The sequence below is a fragment of the Pagrus major genome, chromosome 5 (genome assembly GCF_040436345.1).
Source record: "Pagrus major chromosome 5, Pma_NU_1.0".
Lineage (NCBI taxonomy): Eukaryota > Metazoa > Chordata > Actinopteri > Spariformes > Sparidae > Pagrus > Pagrus major.
In genome coordinates, this window is record NC_133219.1 from 36,031,474 (window position 1) to 36,049,803 (window position 18,330).

At 41.1% G+C, this 18,330-nt stretch overlaps 1 protein-coding gene and 2 non-coding genes across 4 annotated transcripts; all 3 read right to left on the reverse strand.

Moving 5' to 3' along the window:
* Positions 1–1,672: 1,672 nt before the first annotated feature.
* Positions 1,673–17,723, reverse strand: LOC140995829 (ubiquitin-associated protein 2-like). 2 transcript variants are annotated; one of them, XM_073465950.1, is made up of 29 exons: positions 17,636–17,723; positions 16,094–16,231; positions 15,403–15,480; positions 15,145–15,255; positions 14,848–15,007; positions 13,052–13,129; positions 12,037–12,100; positions 11,728–11,816; positions 11,418–11,470; positions 11,094–11,143; positions 10,697–10,928; positions 10,333–10,588; positions 10,037–10,171; positions 9,702–9,838; positions 8,887–9,125; positions 8,335–8,578; positions 8,152–8,191; positions 7,724–7,853; positions 7,426–7,483; positions 7,009–7,231; positions 6,649–6,740; positions 6,069–6,119; positions 5,734–5,812; positions 5,174–5,374; positions 4,922–5,092; positions 3,992–4,093; positions 3,458–3,531; positions 2,990–3,181; positions 1,673–2,516 (listed from the first exon to the last, which is right to left on the reverse strand). In XM_073465950.1, the coding sequence occupies exons 2-29, from the start codon at positions 16,187–16,189 to the stop codon at positions 2,421–2,423; spliced, it is 3,531 nt and encodes a 1,176-aa protein (XP_073322051.1). In that variant the 5' UTR covers positions 16,190–16,231; positions 17,636–17,723; the 3' UTR covers positions 1,673–2,420. The 2 variants fall into 2 exon arrangements, with proteins under 2 accessions (XP_073322051.1, XP_073322052.1); XM_073465951.1 differs by lacking the exon at positions 3,992–4,093.
* LOC140996902 (small nucleolar RNA SNORD121A) lies at positions 6,444–6,520 on the reverse strand. Its single transcript, XR_012178873.1, has one exon. It is a non-coding gene; the product is annotated as a small nucleolar RNA SNORD121A (small nucleolar RNA).
* On the reverse strand, positions 7,570–7,646 carry LOC140996903 (small nucleolar RNA SNORD121A). Its single transcript, XR_012178874.1, has one exon. It is a non-coding gene; the product is annotated as a small nucleolar RNA SNORD121A (small nucleolar RNA).
* Positions 17,724–18,330: the final 607 nt, after the last annotated feature.

The following is an 18,330-nucleotide window of genomic DNA, read 5'->3' on the forward strand; positions in this document are numbered from 1 at the left end:
ACATCAAAGCAATTCAATGTGCTTTACATTTTTAAAAAATACAGCAAAAATGAAAAAGATTAGACACTAAACACATCAAATATAAAAGCAATTTAAAAGCTAAGCTAAGAGGGTCACTGTTTTTAGCCTTTACTGGTCTGAGTAGGCGGAGAAAAATAAGAACGTTTTTAGCGTTGACTTAACAGTGATCATATGAATAATATGGAATCTGGAATAATATTCCAGATCTGGGTTGCATGATAACAAAATGATGATTTGTTAATGAATTACTGTTCCTTAACACAATATCTGCTCTAAAAACTTTGAGTTACATTATTTTCCTCACAATTGCATTTCAAATCAAAGTAACCAAAACTTTGCCCAACTCTTCAACTCATTCATAATTGGTATCACCACTATTTAGTATAGAAGATTTTATTGCACAGTATTGACAGAAACATTCTTCCCCCTTTATGGACCTTCAAACATCCTTGAGATAAATCAAACATCATGTAAAGAACACCCATAATGCATTGGTAAAACTGGGAATGCATGTGATGTTCTCAGATAAGTGTGTAAAATTGGGAGGAAGTCATGGTCCATTTTTTTTGTTTCACTGGTTAACAGATTATGTTGTGTTTATCTGTCAATTCAACAGCTAGTGTATATTCAGAAGAGGTCTTGATCCCCAGCTTCAAATTTGACCATCAATTACAAATACAGATGATGTTGGGTAAACAGGTGAATAGTGTCTGATTATAAATTGAATTATGGCAGGAATTCAGCACACTCACATTTTTCAGTTGTCCTGTTTCTTCTTTTCATATTCAAACTAAAAAAGTTTGTGCTGTGCAGAGTCATGAGCCAAAGAACAAGTTAATGCACAATACTAATTAATTTCAGGCTCCTTCCTTTGTTTCTGTGGTACCTTTTGGTTTATTAATAGCATCATAGAATATGCATTTCATGGGAAAAGGAGGTGTCTTATGATGGATTCACTGTAATCAGAGCCACCTGTGTCTCACTCAAGCTGGGCCACCATATGGCCAACCGGCTTAAAATACTATTCGAGATAACACAGTTACGGCAACCAGGTGACAGAAAATGTTAATTTTGTTTTTTGAAATAGGTTGCTTGATTCATTTCACGCAATTTAGCATTAAATAGAGCAATTTCTACAGATTCTCAGGTCAAAACAACAGAAGGTACATTTTTCATTAAATGAAAATGAACAAACAAATTGCTGTTCTATTTTGCCTTAATTTACAGATTTGGGTTGAGTGTGTTCTCCATTTTTTACCTTTACCTAAATGTTTAAACAAAAACTCAATAAATCTGATTCTGTACGAAGTCATTGACCCATGTGTACCCAAACTGTCTAAAATAACTAAATTAAATGTTTCATCAGTTTTATATCACCTCAGGTGTCTGTAGTGATTGTTATTTTATTAAATATAATTGACATCTTCTGCCTTCTGTGTGTTACCGGGTTTTTTGTTTCAAACTCTTTTACACAGACAACTGAATGTGAAAACATCTGGCAAGGGCCTTTCTATGATAGACAGAATTAGCTGTATATTTGTGTAGATAGTTGTCATCTCTATCACAGCATAATAAAATCAGAAAACTCAAGTTTGAACTCAAGAAACACCCATATGAAAAACAAGTACAAAAAGACTCAGACAAGTCAGAGTTCCAACTGCTCAGAACTTTTATTTCGAGGGAAATCAGGGTTAAAATTAAATTAAAATATAAAATTTAGATGGACAGGTCTGTCTTTAAAGGGAAGGTGTTGACACGAGGAGAGTAGGCAGCTCTCCAAAAGAAGGTCGAGAGGCAGGAGGGGAAAGACAGGAAGCTACAAAATGAAGTTTGGGGAATGAGCCTGGTCATTCAGGAAGTTATGTATAAAAAAAAAGAAAAAGACGAGACAGATGCAGTTAGTTATTATAAACCCCACCCCCATCTGAAATGTCCTCATATGCAATCAGTGCTATAGCTCTCTCCATTTCCTTTTTCTGGTTTCTTACAGGAAGTTTTAGATCATCTTTTCCACTCGCTCTCACCATCATAATCATCTTCTCATTCTGTCTTAATGTAACATCTTTTTCCTGCAGTTTTGAAAAAAGTAAACAAAAGTCCTTCAAAAATAAAATGCAGCAACCACATTTCATGTTCTACTATTACATATACAGTATATATATATAAATACATACATAAATATCTTACATGTACAACCAATTTTGAAAAGGGGGGGAAAGAGAGAACCCAAAAGACTTATGAGGACCTGTGGAGGTGGGGGGAGCAGGGCAAGGGAGCCCAAGGTTGCTCATTGTGAGGGTAGTGTGTCTTTCTGTTTGCTATTTTTTGTTTAGCTTTACACAAACTCGCTCGCGCACACACACAGCCTTTTGGGGGAGGAGGGGAGTTGGAAGCATTCCTCAGTTGGCCCAGTAGGGGGAGCTGCCGTAGCTGGACTTGCTGCCTTGGGTCTTCTGCTGCATGCTGCTGGACTGACTGCGCTGACCAGCACCACCCTGCAAGAACAATTCAATTCAGTCAATCATGTTTCAGACCAAGTAACTATTTAAAAAGGTTTATTTAATTTCCCACGTGGATCACTGGCATCTTCTAGCTAAAGGAACATCATCGGGAACTTTTAAATGGACACTTCAATAGCGCAACCAGAGGGAACCTATAGATCCAGGATTCGTTGCCTGACTTTTTAGTTCTTGGGCAAAAATTATCCTGAGACTATTTGATCAAAAAGGTCTATTAAGTTGCTGAACACTGCAGAGATGCAGGTTAATGCACAAAGGAGCAGTCTTGTTTGGTTGCTCATCTCTGACAGCTAACTCAATACCATACAAAACTATTCAGAAAACTTGGTCGTCTTAACACAATGGACAATATAATAAATTACACCTAGATTAAAACATACTGTGATGCAAACTTTTGTGAAATTCTGGCTGGGCAAAAATGTGACATATGCATAGAAATTTCAGTTTACCTGTCCGTCCTGTGTGAGGTGATGGTGCAGCAGCTGGGAGTGGGGCTGTTGATGTGGTGGCAGGATGTGCAGGAAGGGAGCAGGGGCGTAACCAGGAGCACCACCAGGGTTCAGGGGCCCTGTTCCCCCCAGTGCCGAAGGCAGGCTGAAGGGTGGAGGTGTCCCTGTGTGGAAGCCCTGTTTGTCAAATGACTGAGGGGAACAGAGAGAAGAAACAAGAGGTTTAAAAGCGCACATATGGGCCAAATTGATTAAGCACATGCATGTATAAAAGGTTTAGTAATAAATTAAATGCACATTATGCGCAATTCAACTAGCCTTCTAAAAAGAACTCGTCTATACAGACATTTCTGTATCCTTGCGTATTTTACAACTTTAGTTAATAGGTCATTCAAGATAATGTGCTGCACTTTTTCTGGTTTTAAATCAAGAAAATTATTTGCAGAACAGGTCAAGCAAGTCACTCACCTGAGTTTTGCTGTAGATTGAACCTCCCATATCAGGTACTCCTCCACTGGTACCTGACCCCGACAGTCCTGGTGCTGAGAGGAGGAGGAAAAGAGTGCGAAGGAAAGAGATAAAGAAAAAGATTGGAATTCAAGAGGGAAGGGAGGAAAGTAAGGGAAGAAGAGAACAATAAGGAAGAGAGGGGAAATCAAGGGGTTAGGTGGGCTGAAGAACAACTGTCACTTCACTGATGAGTGAATATTAAGCACTGAATGTTCATTTCCACTGTTAGTAGGAGGGGGCAGCCAGTAGGAAGAAGCATATTAACTGAGGAAGTGCAGAGGCATGTTTCTCACTTTTTTTCACCCCTTTGCGGGTATCCATTAATGTGCACATCAAAGTGCAATCACACACGTGCATATACACACCTTTCTCCAGAACACTCTTGACTGTAGAATCATCTGTAATTGTGAGTACATCCATTTTTCCCACAGGAAAATGCCCACTGACTTTGTGTCTGTTGTTAGAGTGTGCGCACATGTTTTGTGTGTGTACCTTTCCCTGGGCCGCTGCCCGCTGACTTGGCCTGTGACTGGGCCGAGCCTCCGTACCCTCCCTTACTGTACTCCCCGTGGGCTTGAGACAGGTCATCAAAGGCTGAAGGAGGATGAGGAGGAGTTCAGAAGAAGACAGGAGGCAGAGCGAGCAGAAGAGAGGGAGGAGGTAGGAAGAGAAAGGAGAAGGGGAACAGATGAAGTGAAGAGAAGGAAAGAAGAAGAAAAAAGATGGGAAGAGAGGTGAGGGGGGGCGGGGGAGAGAGAGGCAGTAAGGTAACCTGACTAGAATGGCAGCGGTGTCTACATTGAGCTGTGTCCAACTTCAGCAGGGGGTTTAAGCTATGCATGCAGCACAAGCAAAAAACACACCCACAGGCCCAATTCCACACGCACATGCAGCATTTGGTGTACATGTATAAAAGCTTGGAAACTGAATTTTCTTTTGCCTTTTCTCTACACACCTAATTATGCCAAGGTCTCTTTAAACACACATTCTGTCACAATACTTGTAATCGTAAATACAGCTGTACCAAACTGTTACTATACATGACACCAAAAATTGTCTGACAGTTACATAGTGCTGTAAGACAAGAGAGAAGGCTTGTGTACTTTTGAGCATAAAAACAGAGACAGAAGTAGCCAGATAACCCAGTCCAACTGTTAAAGTTGATCTAGTAATCCTCTTAACTATTTTTTTGTGGCATTGACAGATTGTAGTACTGTAATAGTTAATTACATATAATCTAAGCTAAACCTGTGCTGTCATAGTTCAAAACAGGCACAAGTTTAAGTAATTTATATGAATTCAAAAGCTGAATTCAAACTGATGGACAAAGTCTTCACAAAGGTCTCAGGTTCTAAAACAATGTGCTTTGTTTATCGTAGAAACAACATCAGCCAGATCCTTCTTCTTCTGTCCTGGTCTCACCTGTGCCATATGCATGCTGTCCATAGCTGGGCTGATGCTGTTGGTGGTACTGATTGGAGGGGTTAGCCAGGCCCATTGTAGGTTGCTTGGCCGAAGCAGGAGGCACAAAGACGGTGGGGCCGTACTGGAAGGCTGAGGGAACCCCAGGCACACCAGCATAGTACGGCAGACCTGTAAGATGGTTAGTTAGAAAAATAATGCAAAGTGCTATACAATCGACATAATTAAACTTAAAAAATAATTTTGCTTTACCAGTGTATCCGTAGCCAGGGGGCAGAGGGGGGTTGAGGAAGGCCTGGTTCTGTGTTTGCTGACCCTGGCTCTGTCCCTGGCCCTGTCCCTGTGTTCCTGCCTGTGGAGCCTGCTGGGGCTGTGACTGCACCCCAGCTGTAGACAGGCTGGTTGGGGGAGCTGGAGATGAAGAGTCATTCCTGCCAAACTTTGTCGCTTCACCTAGACAGAAAAATATTGAAAGACAAAACTGAAGTTGACAAAATATAAAATTCTTTTGCCGGTCTGTTAAACAGATACATGAATTAGCAAAGTCATCAAATTAAGAAATCAAAGTATTTCACCAAAGTTGCTAATAAATCAAAATCACCATGTTGATGTAAACCAATCAATTTAATATGCTCAAGCACAAAAATCACTATAACTGAAATGTGGTATGAACAGACATATGTAGTTTTATGAAATTAGTTTAATTGTGTCAAGTGTTTTGTGTCAGTGCAAGTTAACACCTTAGCTAGAAACATTACAAGATCAGCAGACATATCGACTCACAAACCAGTTCAACATAACATTTCACTCACCAGAATATAGATTATTGGCCAGGCCATCTCTTCCAGGCATTGCAGCTGTTGTACCAGGGAATGTTACACCATAATAGTCCTGTGAAAAAAGAATACCATAATTAAAATGTGAAACATAGTCCTCCCTATTTTTTTCTCTTTTCTATCTGTACGTCTCAGACTGCTACTTTGAACATTTGGTGGTACTGACATGCAATGTCTTTACTTTTCTAAGGCTAGCCAGATTTAAATACACATGAAAACACATCTAAAGAACCAATTTCTGATTAAATAAAATTCTAGAACCAAGTAATATGCCAAAGAGTATATGACAGAGAAAACAACAAGGGACTCACCATAGGAAGGCGAGACTGCAGCATTTGCAAGTCTTCATACCCATAGATTTGCTGTTGAAATAAAGATCATGGAGGGAAGGACAGATGATTATTTAATACCATGTTAGACTACAAAATCTCACTGTTGGCTGCAATCCAGATGTCATTTTTGATCAGAACCTTCTAAAAACATCTTCACCAACATTGAAAAACTCCATAAACTGTGGAGTAAACTCACTGCTATAACTGGTCAATGCAATGTACCACTCATGGTAAATTGCAGGGCTCTCCGACATGAAACTTAAATGGATTGATGACAAAATGAAGATGCTAAACAGTTCTGTGTAGGTTAGTTCCTTGAGAAAGACACCAACACCCATCTATGCATGAGCAGAAGGATGGGAGATTCAGACAACGTTTTCTCTACATTTAGTATTGAGATATGTGCTTAAATCCATCATTATCTCCCAACAAACACAGTCATGTATCTATTTTTAACGATACAACCCTTCTTTCCCTTTAAAAAAAAAAAAAAAAAAACCCCAGGGGACTAATTAATACACAAAGAAGTAAATAAATGATTACGACAGCATATTGTTACCGGGTAAGCAGGGAGCAAGCCACCAGGGCCCATGATGTACTGGTTGGCCAGGAGAGGTGGCACTCCTTGGGCCAAGTTGGGAGGAGCTTTACCTGGCAAAGAGAAACGCAAGGATTTTTTGACCTGACTTAAAAAGGAGCAAGAGTAACTAAATTTTTAATAAAGTAAAGTGATTTATATTTGTACATAATTCAGATAAATGTGTACAGTTTTACTGCCCTCGTTCAGTGTCAAAACAGATAGCCAATTAAAGTAGTAAACAATTGTATTTGAAGATTATACTTTTTTCATTTTAAGAACCTTTTGTAAAGTAGTTGCATGGGACGGCGGCATGATTCTTGTGTAAACCTATGAGCCTACCGGAGGTGTTGGTGAGCAGGGGAGCCACGCGGCTGCCTGCAGCTGAAAGTGTGGTGTTTGTGCCATTAGGAGTTAATCCAGGCGCTCCAGATGGGTGCAGGCCATTTGTGGTTGAGCTGCTGACAGCCATGGGAACTGAAGGACTGGGATTGACAGCTTGGCTGGATGACGACGATGAATAGGCATGGAGGTTGCCACTACTGCTGCTGTCCTCATTATTTATCTGATGGAACAGGACAAGAGAGGAGAGGATGTGTGAGGCGAGAACCACAGACTAACGTCTAAAGTCAAGGCATGGATGTCCTTGTAAGTAAAACCATGTTTTTCTAAAAGTCTCAGCTTTGGAGAAAAAAAACAAACAAACAAAAAAAAACAACAACTGCACATTAAGTGTCAGCAAATACACTACAAACTTACAGTGAGGGATGAGCTTGTGGCAAGGGCTGATCCAGAAGAGTGCGTATTGGTCACATGACTAGAAAAAGAGTAAAATTAATCAGTCAGCCTGCTTCAATCTGATGAAGCAACAAAAATACTTTCACCCAGGAAGCATGAGCAGAAGGATGGGAGATTCAGACAACGTTTTCTCTACATTTAGTATTGAGATATGTGCTTAAATCCATCATTATCTCCCAACAAACACACAGACAAAAAAAGAAACACACACCAGAAGAATTAAGAAATAATGTGCACTATAAAATGAACCACCCCTTACCTGCTGAGCGAGGGGATGGGTGTTGAGTGGGAGGGTGTAACTGCAGGAGAAGGAATATGGTGGCTAGGCCCACTGTCACTCGTCATAATAGGAGACGCAGTTTTCACCGTTCTAGATGTTGATGACGTGGCTGGTTTAAAAGAAAAATGAGAGATTTCAATGTCATTTTTGTGTGTTGATGTTACAAACTGATTGTGGGAGGAGGAATAAAAGTGACTGAACAAATTTATTGAATAAATTAAAGTAAGTTGAATGAGATTGATGGGTTGGGTATATCCTGGTCTTTATGAATTCTCCTCTACTTTCACTGTAAGGACTCCCTTTCACTTCCCCTATTAGATGCATTTAGCAATCAATATTCATTATACTGTATTTCATTGGCCACTCCAGTGCAGTTCACTTGAACTGACGATGCTGAGAGTACTTACTGTCCTGTGTGCTCTGCATCTTCATGCTGCTGTAGCCATTCTATGAAAAGAAATGATCAAAGTCTTAGTTTTATCATTTTACTTTTTTCGGTGTCAGACATAGCTTTCACAAACAGTAAACTCAGCAGTGGTCCTAATCCTTTTGTCCCCAATACATACAAAAAGAAAATGGTTTCTCCTCACCGTGAGAGCAGCAGGTGAGGGGACATCTTTGCTCTGAGAGAAGCCCAGGTGAGGTGGCAGGGACCTTTGCCCACTGCTCTCCACACGGCTGGCTGCAGTAGGGGCTGTAGAAGAGGGTGGAGTGGCTGCACTGGGAAGACCCAGGGAGGGGGAGGGCGTGGCACTGGGTAAGCCCAGCGATGGTGAGGGGAAGCTGGGATCTGACACGGCTGAGGGTAAGGTGGGTATGCTGCTCATGTGTTCACTGTTCGAAGGACAGAGAAAAAGATGGGCAAAGATAAACATAAAATAAACATAAAATAAAACACCCCAAGAATATGCCAGAAGAGGCGTTTCTAGCTGTAACTGAGCTAAAATGAAGACATGATCTCTAAACCCTTTTTAGTGCATTGATAAAATTTTGTGCCCATGGCTTCCATGAAAGTTCTACTTTTCGCATTGCACAGATAAAAACATGTACACCATAATTTAAAAAACACAAAAAAAACATTTATCACAGAAACAGACCAACATGTGCCTCATACCAACTCATAACAACTCACATATACCCACCTCATAGATCCAGGCTTGGAGAACAGGCTGCTCTGTGGCTGCTGTGTGGGAACAGCTGTAGGGACAGTCAAGGGTGCCGGAGCTGGAGCCTGAGCTGGGGCTTGCTCACTGGCTAACTCTGTTTGTGCCATGTCTACCGTTCCACTACCAGCCTCAGACCCAAAATCAAGAGCTCCAAACTGAACATTCAAGCCAGATATATCTGCTGAGCCTGGCATCTCCACTGCTGATGACGGGATCTGAGTAAACAAAGAGTGAATTGAGTAAAAGAGGGCCGATGCATGGGTCAATTTGATTACTTGTAGTGTATTTTTGTACTTTGTTAAATATTCAAAATACAGGTTTCAATTTAAAATATGCAGAAATAAGTTATTTTTGGTCAAAAAGAAAATGCGTTTAGTCAAGACATTCATGTGAATTGCTACTTGAATGTGGTGGAGTACAAACTGCCATAAATTCTGCAGCAGAAGAGCAGGCTCTGGTAACAAACACTTGTATGAGATACAGCAGATATACCGAAAAAGGACTGTATACCTATCTACATCATCTGTGTTTGTTTAACAAGATATTATTGATGATTATAACAGGTAAAGTCACAAAAGTGGGGTTTTCAGCTTTCTGAATCTTCATTCAGTCTGTCCCTACCACATAGCCAATCAGCCAGCTGGCTTGTCATGTCAAGCATGAGAGCAAATAAATGATTGATAAGACTTTCAGTTTCTATCCAGCCTTGCAAGTAGTACTGCTCTTTTGTAATGTTAGCATGGAGTTGTACACTTTGTGTGATAAAAGGTTCAGATATCAAAAGAGCTTACCTTTGAGGGAGGTGGGACTCTGCGTCTCTGTATCTTTAGCTGCCGCTGAGGGGCTTCTGTGTTGGGAGGCTCAATACCTTGTAGCTTCACTCCTGGAGAAGCTCCATCTCTCACAGGAGGGACAGAGGATTCATGACCTGAAGAAGATTGAAAGAAGCAGTCTCAGTCACAAGATAAGGTTTTGATTGCTCACCAGTCCACAGCCAAGGCAGAAGCACATTTTAGGATTTGCTTGCATTCCTGCTATTATGGTTATTAAACAGCTCAAGGTATTGTCAACTATGCAGACTTCCAAACCTCTAGTGGCATAGTATGATACCATTCTGCAGTCCTACCTGGCGGTGTAGGGACCTGTGGAGCATGCAACTGAGACAGGCCCAGAGGCTCTGTGGTGGGGAGGATGGAGGACTGTTGTCTCTGAGCAAGCTGGCTGAGCACTGCTGATGGCTCTGGCTGAAGCTTCATCTCCACTGAAGAGAATGGGGATAAATATATACATATTCATTCAGCTATTGTACTTCAGTGCACTCTAGCTTTTCTATGGTTGTCATCAAGAGGAACTAGTTAAATGTAATAGTCATGTCTTAAATTTCTCGGTTGGATTTTTAGCTTTACTTTGAGATAAACTTACAGTGTTGGGCAGTAAGAGGGCCATTCTCAACTCTCTGAGCCTTGACCTCTACAGAAGGAGAGGAGGCAGGAGCAGGGTTCTGTATTGGAGATGGCCCTGCATCTTTGGAAACATTACTGTTGCTGGTGGTGGCCAACGTCTGACTGGCTCTCTGACCAAGCCGAGGCCCGTTAAGCTGCTCTGGTGTCCTCATGTCAGAGGCAGGTGTCTGCTTAGGTGCATTCAGGGACCCAAAACCAGAACCCAGAACTGAGGACTGCAAGGATTAGAGAAGCAAAACAAGAACTAAATACACTCATGCCAGATATCAGGGTGAAGTTACATAAAGACATATGTAGGTGCTTGCACGTGTGGCTGTCTGTACCAGTGCAGCATGCGCGTAGGTGGTACCAGCAGAGGCGGCATGAGCATAGCTGTTGGCTGTGGCGTGTGCGTAACTGTGTGTTGCAGTGCGTCCATTGTGGTGAGAATTGGTAAACACCAGGCTTTGGCCTAAGTCCTCGGCTGAGGGGCCATCGACTATCGCCCCCAAGTCAGACTCCATAGAACCCCCTACAGCCACTCCAGTCTTAGGCAGTAGGCCAACCAGGTCCACACTAAGGAGAAGAAAGAGAAAAGAGTGGAGGGGTGAAGAGAGGAACGTTTCGGACGGACGTTCAACAAGGACAAGATAACTGTAAAGATGAACTAAAATGTATTCTCCAAAATAGGACCTGTTCTCTGTGGTGTTTTATGATGACTCAACTGGTAGAATGGCTTACTTGTGGTTTGCTGGAGCAGAGGAGGCAGTGAATACTTTGGTCTCAGACAACTGTGAGAAAGAACAGGAAGTAAAAACAGTCATCCATCAGATTAATATAAGCATATGAGCTGTAGTGAAAATTAACAACCAGCCAGAGTCACACTGATATTGTTACACCACATAAAAATCACTGAATCTTGACCGATGGTATTTTACTAACTAAACGTCAGTAGCCAATGATACTAGACTCCTAGATTTACAACAGTGTACATAAACTTTGTATAAGCCCTCAAACCGAAGCATTGCAAATCCCTTTCAGGTCATTAAAAAAGTGCTGCCTTACATCTTCATTCCACTCTTCTGCAGTCCAGTCTTCCAGATTGCCTCCCCAAGGTCCTAAAAGATATACATAAAAAAAATGAATGCTTTAATTTAACACTAAATGTATAAGTGACTGATTATTTTTTACATTTATGCTCGTTTCTGCTTTTATTAGGCACCTAGTAGCCAGAAATTAGAACCACCAAATTAGGGCAAGTGAACGCTAGACGAGGATACCTTTAAACTGAATATAATTAGCCAGTTGAATTAAGCCAGTCCATAGCAAAAGGTATGAAACTGCTTGACACCTTATGTTCTATCAATTTCCTTACCAGTTCCCTCAGCAGGTTCGTTGCCGTCCCCTTCCCACGTCTCCTGGCGAGTTCCAGAGTTGGCTGTGTAGTCAGCAGGATTAAAGGTGCTGAAAAGAAGATGAGTCGAAAGAAAAGACAGTTGGGAAGGTGAGCCAATAAAGGAAATTGAAGAGAAAACTGTCTGGTCTATTGTTGCAACTAATTGCTTTTGTTAATGCTACGGGGAGATTGAGATAAGTTTTGCCATATATTGTTTTCAATTTCTTGTGTCTACTTTAAGTTATCACTACTTCCTCATCCAAGATTAAACTAAACACATGTTCTTACCCCATTCCCTGGGAGGAGAACCTGTTGCCAGCAGCTGCTCTTCCTCTACCACGACCTCCTACCCCTGGGGGGGGGACACACAAAACAACAGATGACCTCTGCTGACTGGTCCTTTTCAACCTCAACACTTCATTAAGCTTCTTAAAAAGACACATCAAACTGCTGCGCACAGTGACCATTGCATTCACTGATCTTTGTCCGAGAGTGGACAATATTTTGATTTTCTCTAGATTAAAACCATACGGACCATGGCGGACTGTCATAGGAATAATATCAAACCATTTAAGTTGTCAAAAAATAAAAACATGGGCATGTCTTAAGTCTAAATAACCCCAAAGACTATCGTAGACTATTGTAGTGAAGTTTTATTTTTGGTTCAAGGTTTTAACTTAAGACATTTAACAGGTAAACAGCCAGGAGAACACATGCATTTCTCTGCTGTTTAAATATAACCGGGCATTTGAATCAGTTTCTTTTGAATTGGGCTCCTATTTCACCACACCATTCATAGATAATTTGTTGTTACAAAAAAAGCCTTCAAGTCCAGTCAGATTCTACCACTTTCTACCTTTTATCGACAACCCCCCTGCTCACCACACAAACACACACACGCACGCAGCTGAAGGGACTGAGCACATTCCGCACACGTTGAGTGCTATAATATTCTAAATGCCTGCAGACATAAATAGATATGCTGCCAGCTACATCACCAAAACATGTACAATAACATCTGAGCAAAGTCTATAGCTAAAGATCCCAGTTAAAAAAACAGGATATTACAATTTGCCTAAATTTAATGGACATGTTTGTGCTAATAGGGGACAGTAGGATTGCCCAAAATAGAAATCCAAGTATGAAACCTATAGAGCAAGGGTCCTTAAATTTCTACCAGAGTAATATGTAAACCCGATTTGCCTTAAAAAGTTTTGGTTTTTCAGATGAGCTTCATGTTTACTATCAAAATGCCAACTGTGTTATTGAAGGTATATTAAAATATAGTTTCTGTATCACTCACCTCTACCTCGCCCCCTGCGTCCACGGTCTCCCCCTCTCTCTCCAGGAGTCACCTCAAACCCATTCTCCTCTAACCGACCTGGAATCCAACAAGAAACAAAAGGACAAGGAAATTAAGACATTAAAAATCTTCATTAATACTTAACTTGGAGAAATACCTCCAAGCCCTTTTAATTTAGCCTGTAGGGAAAATCAAAGCTAAACAAATCGGAGCAAAGTTGATAGTTCCATACACTATTTTTTTAGCAACAGAAGACTAATAATAAAAAGTCAATGTCAAAGATGCATCAAACATCGTTTAAAACAGCGTTTTAACAGACTAACAATTGTAGGTAAAATGGAAATCCCACAGATCAAGTCTTTCCATGTTAAGCTGAAACTGAACTTTTATAATGCCCATACTTTATGTATATATAGTTGCACCTCTCCTCCAACCACCTCCTTCAACTGTAACATGATATCCCTGAATATCACCTCCGACCAGGTAAACAAAACGCCAGTTCCCCTTAGATGGCTCTCTGACCTCTGTGGGGTCTGCCCAGTACAGACACATTCAACTCTTTTCTACAGCAGCAATGTGAGAGCCTGCCCAACAATCCTGGTTAGTTAAGTAGACACTGCTAACCTGGGTGTTAACATGTTTAGTTAGGTCCAGCAACTGCGCTACAAAGTCTGCCAGCTAACTTTACAAGCAACAAAAACAGGTCCATGCAAAGCCGGTAACTCTGCAAGGTGAACAAAAGGAGCAACCGGTTTTCCTTTGACCTGCCCCATGGAAAACCATAATTGAAAGATCGCCAGCGAACAAAGCAACATGCCAAGGATCGTGTTTTTATTTCTCAGAACAACCAGCTTAAACTTTCTTCTAAAGTTTAACATCGAAAGACTGATTAAAATAAGATTCAGCCTTGTGCAGCTTGAGAAAAGATAGCTACATTTCAAATGCATATAGAAACTTTGAAAGTCAGTTAAGACAAGTCAGCCGTACAAATTATCAAATCAAATTATCAGATCAAATATAGGCTTTGTAGTAAGGTATTGTAGCACGTAGAAAACACAAGCCGCACCAACTTATTACTGGTGATAAGAGTTGTCTCTTGTTGAGATCGGTCGGACTGTGTGCAAAACTCTTAACTTCTGGTAAATGGTTGGTTGTAGCTAATAATCTAATCATTAATCACAATTCAAAATGTATATCTTAGTATATTTTATTAAGTGAGTAAATTAATGGTTATTGTTTTCCATTCTTTAAGGGTGGTGCACAAAGGTAAATTCAATACAATTTTAATCCTACAAAAAAATATAAATATTGATTATATCTAATAGGCCAAAACTGAAATAACCCGCTAATGGGCGACATACTGCGAGTTGGGCAGTGCTTAGTTTTGGCTCAGTCTGTCTTAAAACAGGAAATAGTAAGGCAGTCATCTAGTAACAAACAATACGGTATCTAAACTGTACACGAAAATGTTTCTGATTTCTTCTGGTTCATAGTTTTTCTCAACTGCAGCTAAACAGTAAGCTTAAATATGTTTCTAAAAGCAATTTATGCATGAAATAAGCAGTATAATAACAGAATCTTGGTTTATAGTTCCTAGTTTAGACAGTTTGATTGCCCCTCATTCTCAAGAGAGAAAGAGGGGCGACTCCCTCTCTCACTATACTGTGTCCATGGATGCCTGTATACAAAATGCGAAACGGACAATGGAATGACACTGCCACACAACCCTGCTGCTAAAAGCCGCAACGTCCAGTTCTGGCCTTAGACAGGACAAACAACGTGCACCCCTTTCTTACCTTCACGCCCTCTGCTGATGCCTCTGCCCCTCCTGTTGGACCCTCCACGTCCACGACTGGCCTCCCTCTCTCCTCCTTTCTTCTCCCTGCTTTCCTTTATCTCCGAGGGTCCACCTTCTTTCCCAAGGCTCCGCTTTTTCCCCACAGTCTCCCAGGAGTTCTGAGGTAATCAAAAAATGAGGTTGACTCTATCAAATATATCAAATCTACATTGTGATTACAATTTTGCAAAAACCAAGAGGAATTGCCATACAATGTGCATATGAATATGGGTTGTGCATGTGTATATAGACTTACTGTGTCAGAGGTGCTCTCCAGCAGGAAATTAATGGCTCTGTTTACATCTTCGTTGCAGTCATGGAGGGCTACCATGCACTCATCTTGAGTCTTCCCAGTTACCTCAATCAGCTGTGAGCATGCAAACCAGAAACAAGGCATGAAATTCAATCATCATGTTACGCAATGAGGGTCCTCGTGTCCAAGAACCCAGGAAGGTATACTGGTCTTCCTGAATATAATTTGTCTATACAAGTGCATATGCACAAAACACATTACCTGTTTGACCTTGTCTTCAAAGTCAGCATCATTTTTGTCATAGATCACTTGGGCTAAACGAATCTGTTCTGCTGTGGCCTGGGGAACAAACAGAGTTAAGTAAGAAACATTACAACAGGAACACAATACTTGGCCTCATTTTCGTATTCATATAATATATTAAAAGGCTGATCACACCGAGGCATGTTGCTAGAAAAGTGTTGCCAGGAAAACCATTGTTTTCCCATGGTAAGGCTGCCATGTGTCTCATTTTTCAGTTAAAAATATTGAAATTATCTAATGAAATAAGTTGAAATATCTTTAACTTTTCAGTGCAAGGCAGGTCGCATTTTTTTCTATGAATTAAACATGATTGCCCGGTTGCGCATGCAGCCCTGCTTCACAGGTGCACCACACGGTTCTGCCCAAAACATAGTTTTCAAAGGCTTTCTTGAAGTAGCCGCACCTGTAGCGCAAGATACTTGATTATATTCACTTTTACAGTCCTGGTGAAAAACACCATGTTGGACATAGTTGCCTAGAAAATCTTTAAGAGTGTAAAATTACATTTTACATTCATTGTACATTTTCTTTTTATATCAGCATGATGATATTTGACACTGAACAAATAAAAATTAGACTATAATACAATTGAGCTGGACAATTCCTTAGGTTTGTGTGAAAGTTGGTACGTGAAGTGGTAAAAACCCACCTGTATCTGTTTCTGTGGCTGTGTTGTTTGTGTGGTGCTGGGCAGCGTTCTGTCCCGAGTCCCCCGGGCCTGATTGCTGACCACTGAAGTCATCATATACAGTATATACAAAACAATGTATGTACAAAATAGAAAAATCTGGGGAAGAAAGAAGAAAACAGAGGAGATATGGGCGAAGTGAAATGATATAGTATGATATACGGATTATAAACAGACTTAGACTCACGGTTAAGTATACCATGTAAGACTATAACCCCATCTGTCGCCCCCCGCCTCCCAGGTTAAATTTAGCCAGCCAAGAGGGGGCTGTCCTGGTGTCATTTTACCCAGTCTCACACACAGAAAAACATGAGTATGCACCAGCATATGTAATGGGTAGTATGAATTATAACACTTTTCCTCATCGACGACGGCAAATGGCACTTGACATTTTATAGTACGCATTAAGTAACCATAACGAAGCCTGGGCTGTACGTCAAGCTGAACGGCGTCAAAGGAAATCGAGGGCATAGGACTACCTTGGGGTGGATTATATTACATACAGTAACTGGTTGTTAGCTAATAATACTACGAGCTGACAAACAGCCGTGGGGGACATAACAAAAGAGATCCACCGGCAGGAATCCTAATGTTACTATTGTCTGAACATGTTGGCTGCCAGAAAAACAGTTAGACAGCAAGGCAATGTTGACGATAGCTGTATAATATTAGTTGTCTACTGTTATCGTCACCCTTATCTAACGTAAGTGATGACTGATCATGATCTTATATAGCACGTTAAAAGAAGCTCGACGGAAATATGAGCCGCACTGGCTAGCGTTCACATTAGCGTTAGGTCGTCTAGCTAGCCTGTTAGCCCGGCTAGCCGCTCGTCTTTGTTCCGTGTGCGATACAAATTCGATCCCTGCCGATGAAAATGCCATATTCAAGTGGAAAGATACGAGCAGATCGACCACACAATTATTTAATCTTTCCGCCTGTGTTATTGCCGTTCGCATTGCCCCGCCGAATCAGGAACAAAAAAGATAAACACATGTAAACTACGAAGATGTACCCTTTTGTGTAAACCAAGAGAAAAGCTAACGTTAGTCACTTTGTGGCTAACTAACACCAGTGGCAGACTTAGCTAACGTTAGCAGCAGGACAACATAACTGAAACTAAAAAGGGGGAAACACCGAAAGTTTACACCCGTCTCTGTCCAATACTTTAGCGCTAGGAGGGGAGAAAGGGTGTGAGGGGGAGAAAAGTTGTCGAAAAACGCGTGTCGTGTTAATGTTCAGCTACGACAAATACGAGCAGCAGGCTAGCTGCCCCGGCATGTGAACGGCCCGTCCGCATACAATGCAGCACTACAGCGCTGGGTTGTTAGCTAGCTAGCTAGCTAGCTAGCGAACCACCGAACGGAACAAACGGTTCCTCCGGATCGGTCGATCGCTTTTCCTCAAACTTATTTAAATACTTGTACAATTAGACGCCAAAGTAGTTCAAACGACTTTAAAAAGGGTAACATTAAGGTAATAAATGTTTATTCTTTCTTTTACCTGCTAACACGCTTCGCTCAGCCAGCAGCAGCAGATGCTGTCACGTGACCCACCGCGCCGTTGTTCAACGTTGTGAAGCCGAACCTGCCAACCGAAACCCGCCGAGCCGGTCAGGTGGTTTAACAGCGTGCCCTGACGTGCGCGTTCCCGTCTGCGTGGGAGCGCGCTTCGCTGTACAATGTCAGGGGCCAGAAATCGGGGAAAAGTTTGACAAAGACTTTATGAAGTGATTTCCCCCCTTTTCTAGCCAGTGTCAGCACATATATGATTTCCAAACCAAGGCCAGATGTCAATGTGATGGGTTATGCTTTCATTTTTTTAGAGTTTAAAAAAAAAAAAAAAAAAATCTGCGTTTTTTTCTTGACCCACAACAGGTTGTGCAAGTTTTGATGATGATGTTGAAAAACAAGCTGAGGCAAACCTTTAAAATACGCAGTGTACGGACTGGATTCTTCTCTGCTAGTTAACCCTTTCAGCCTCAACTCTCTGTGGAATATTTTCACATTAAAAGGATTTTTGCAAGCAGGCTGGGGAAACAAACAACATATCTGCACACTATCCCATAAATAATAAACAAATTACTTGCTGCCTAAAAAACACAGAAACCATCATCTGATCATCAAGCAAATTTAATTTAATAAGTGGCCTCAACGACTCAGATTAAAATGGAAGTATCACAATCCTTTTTCAGAAGT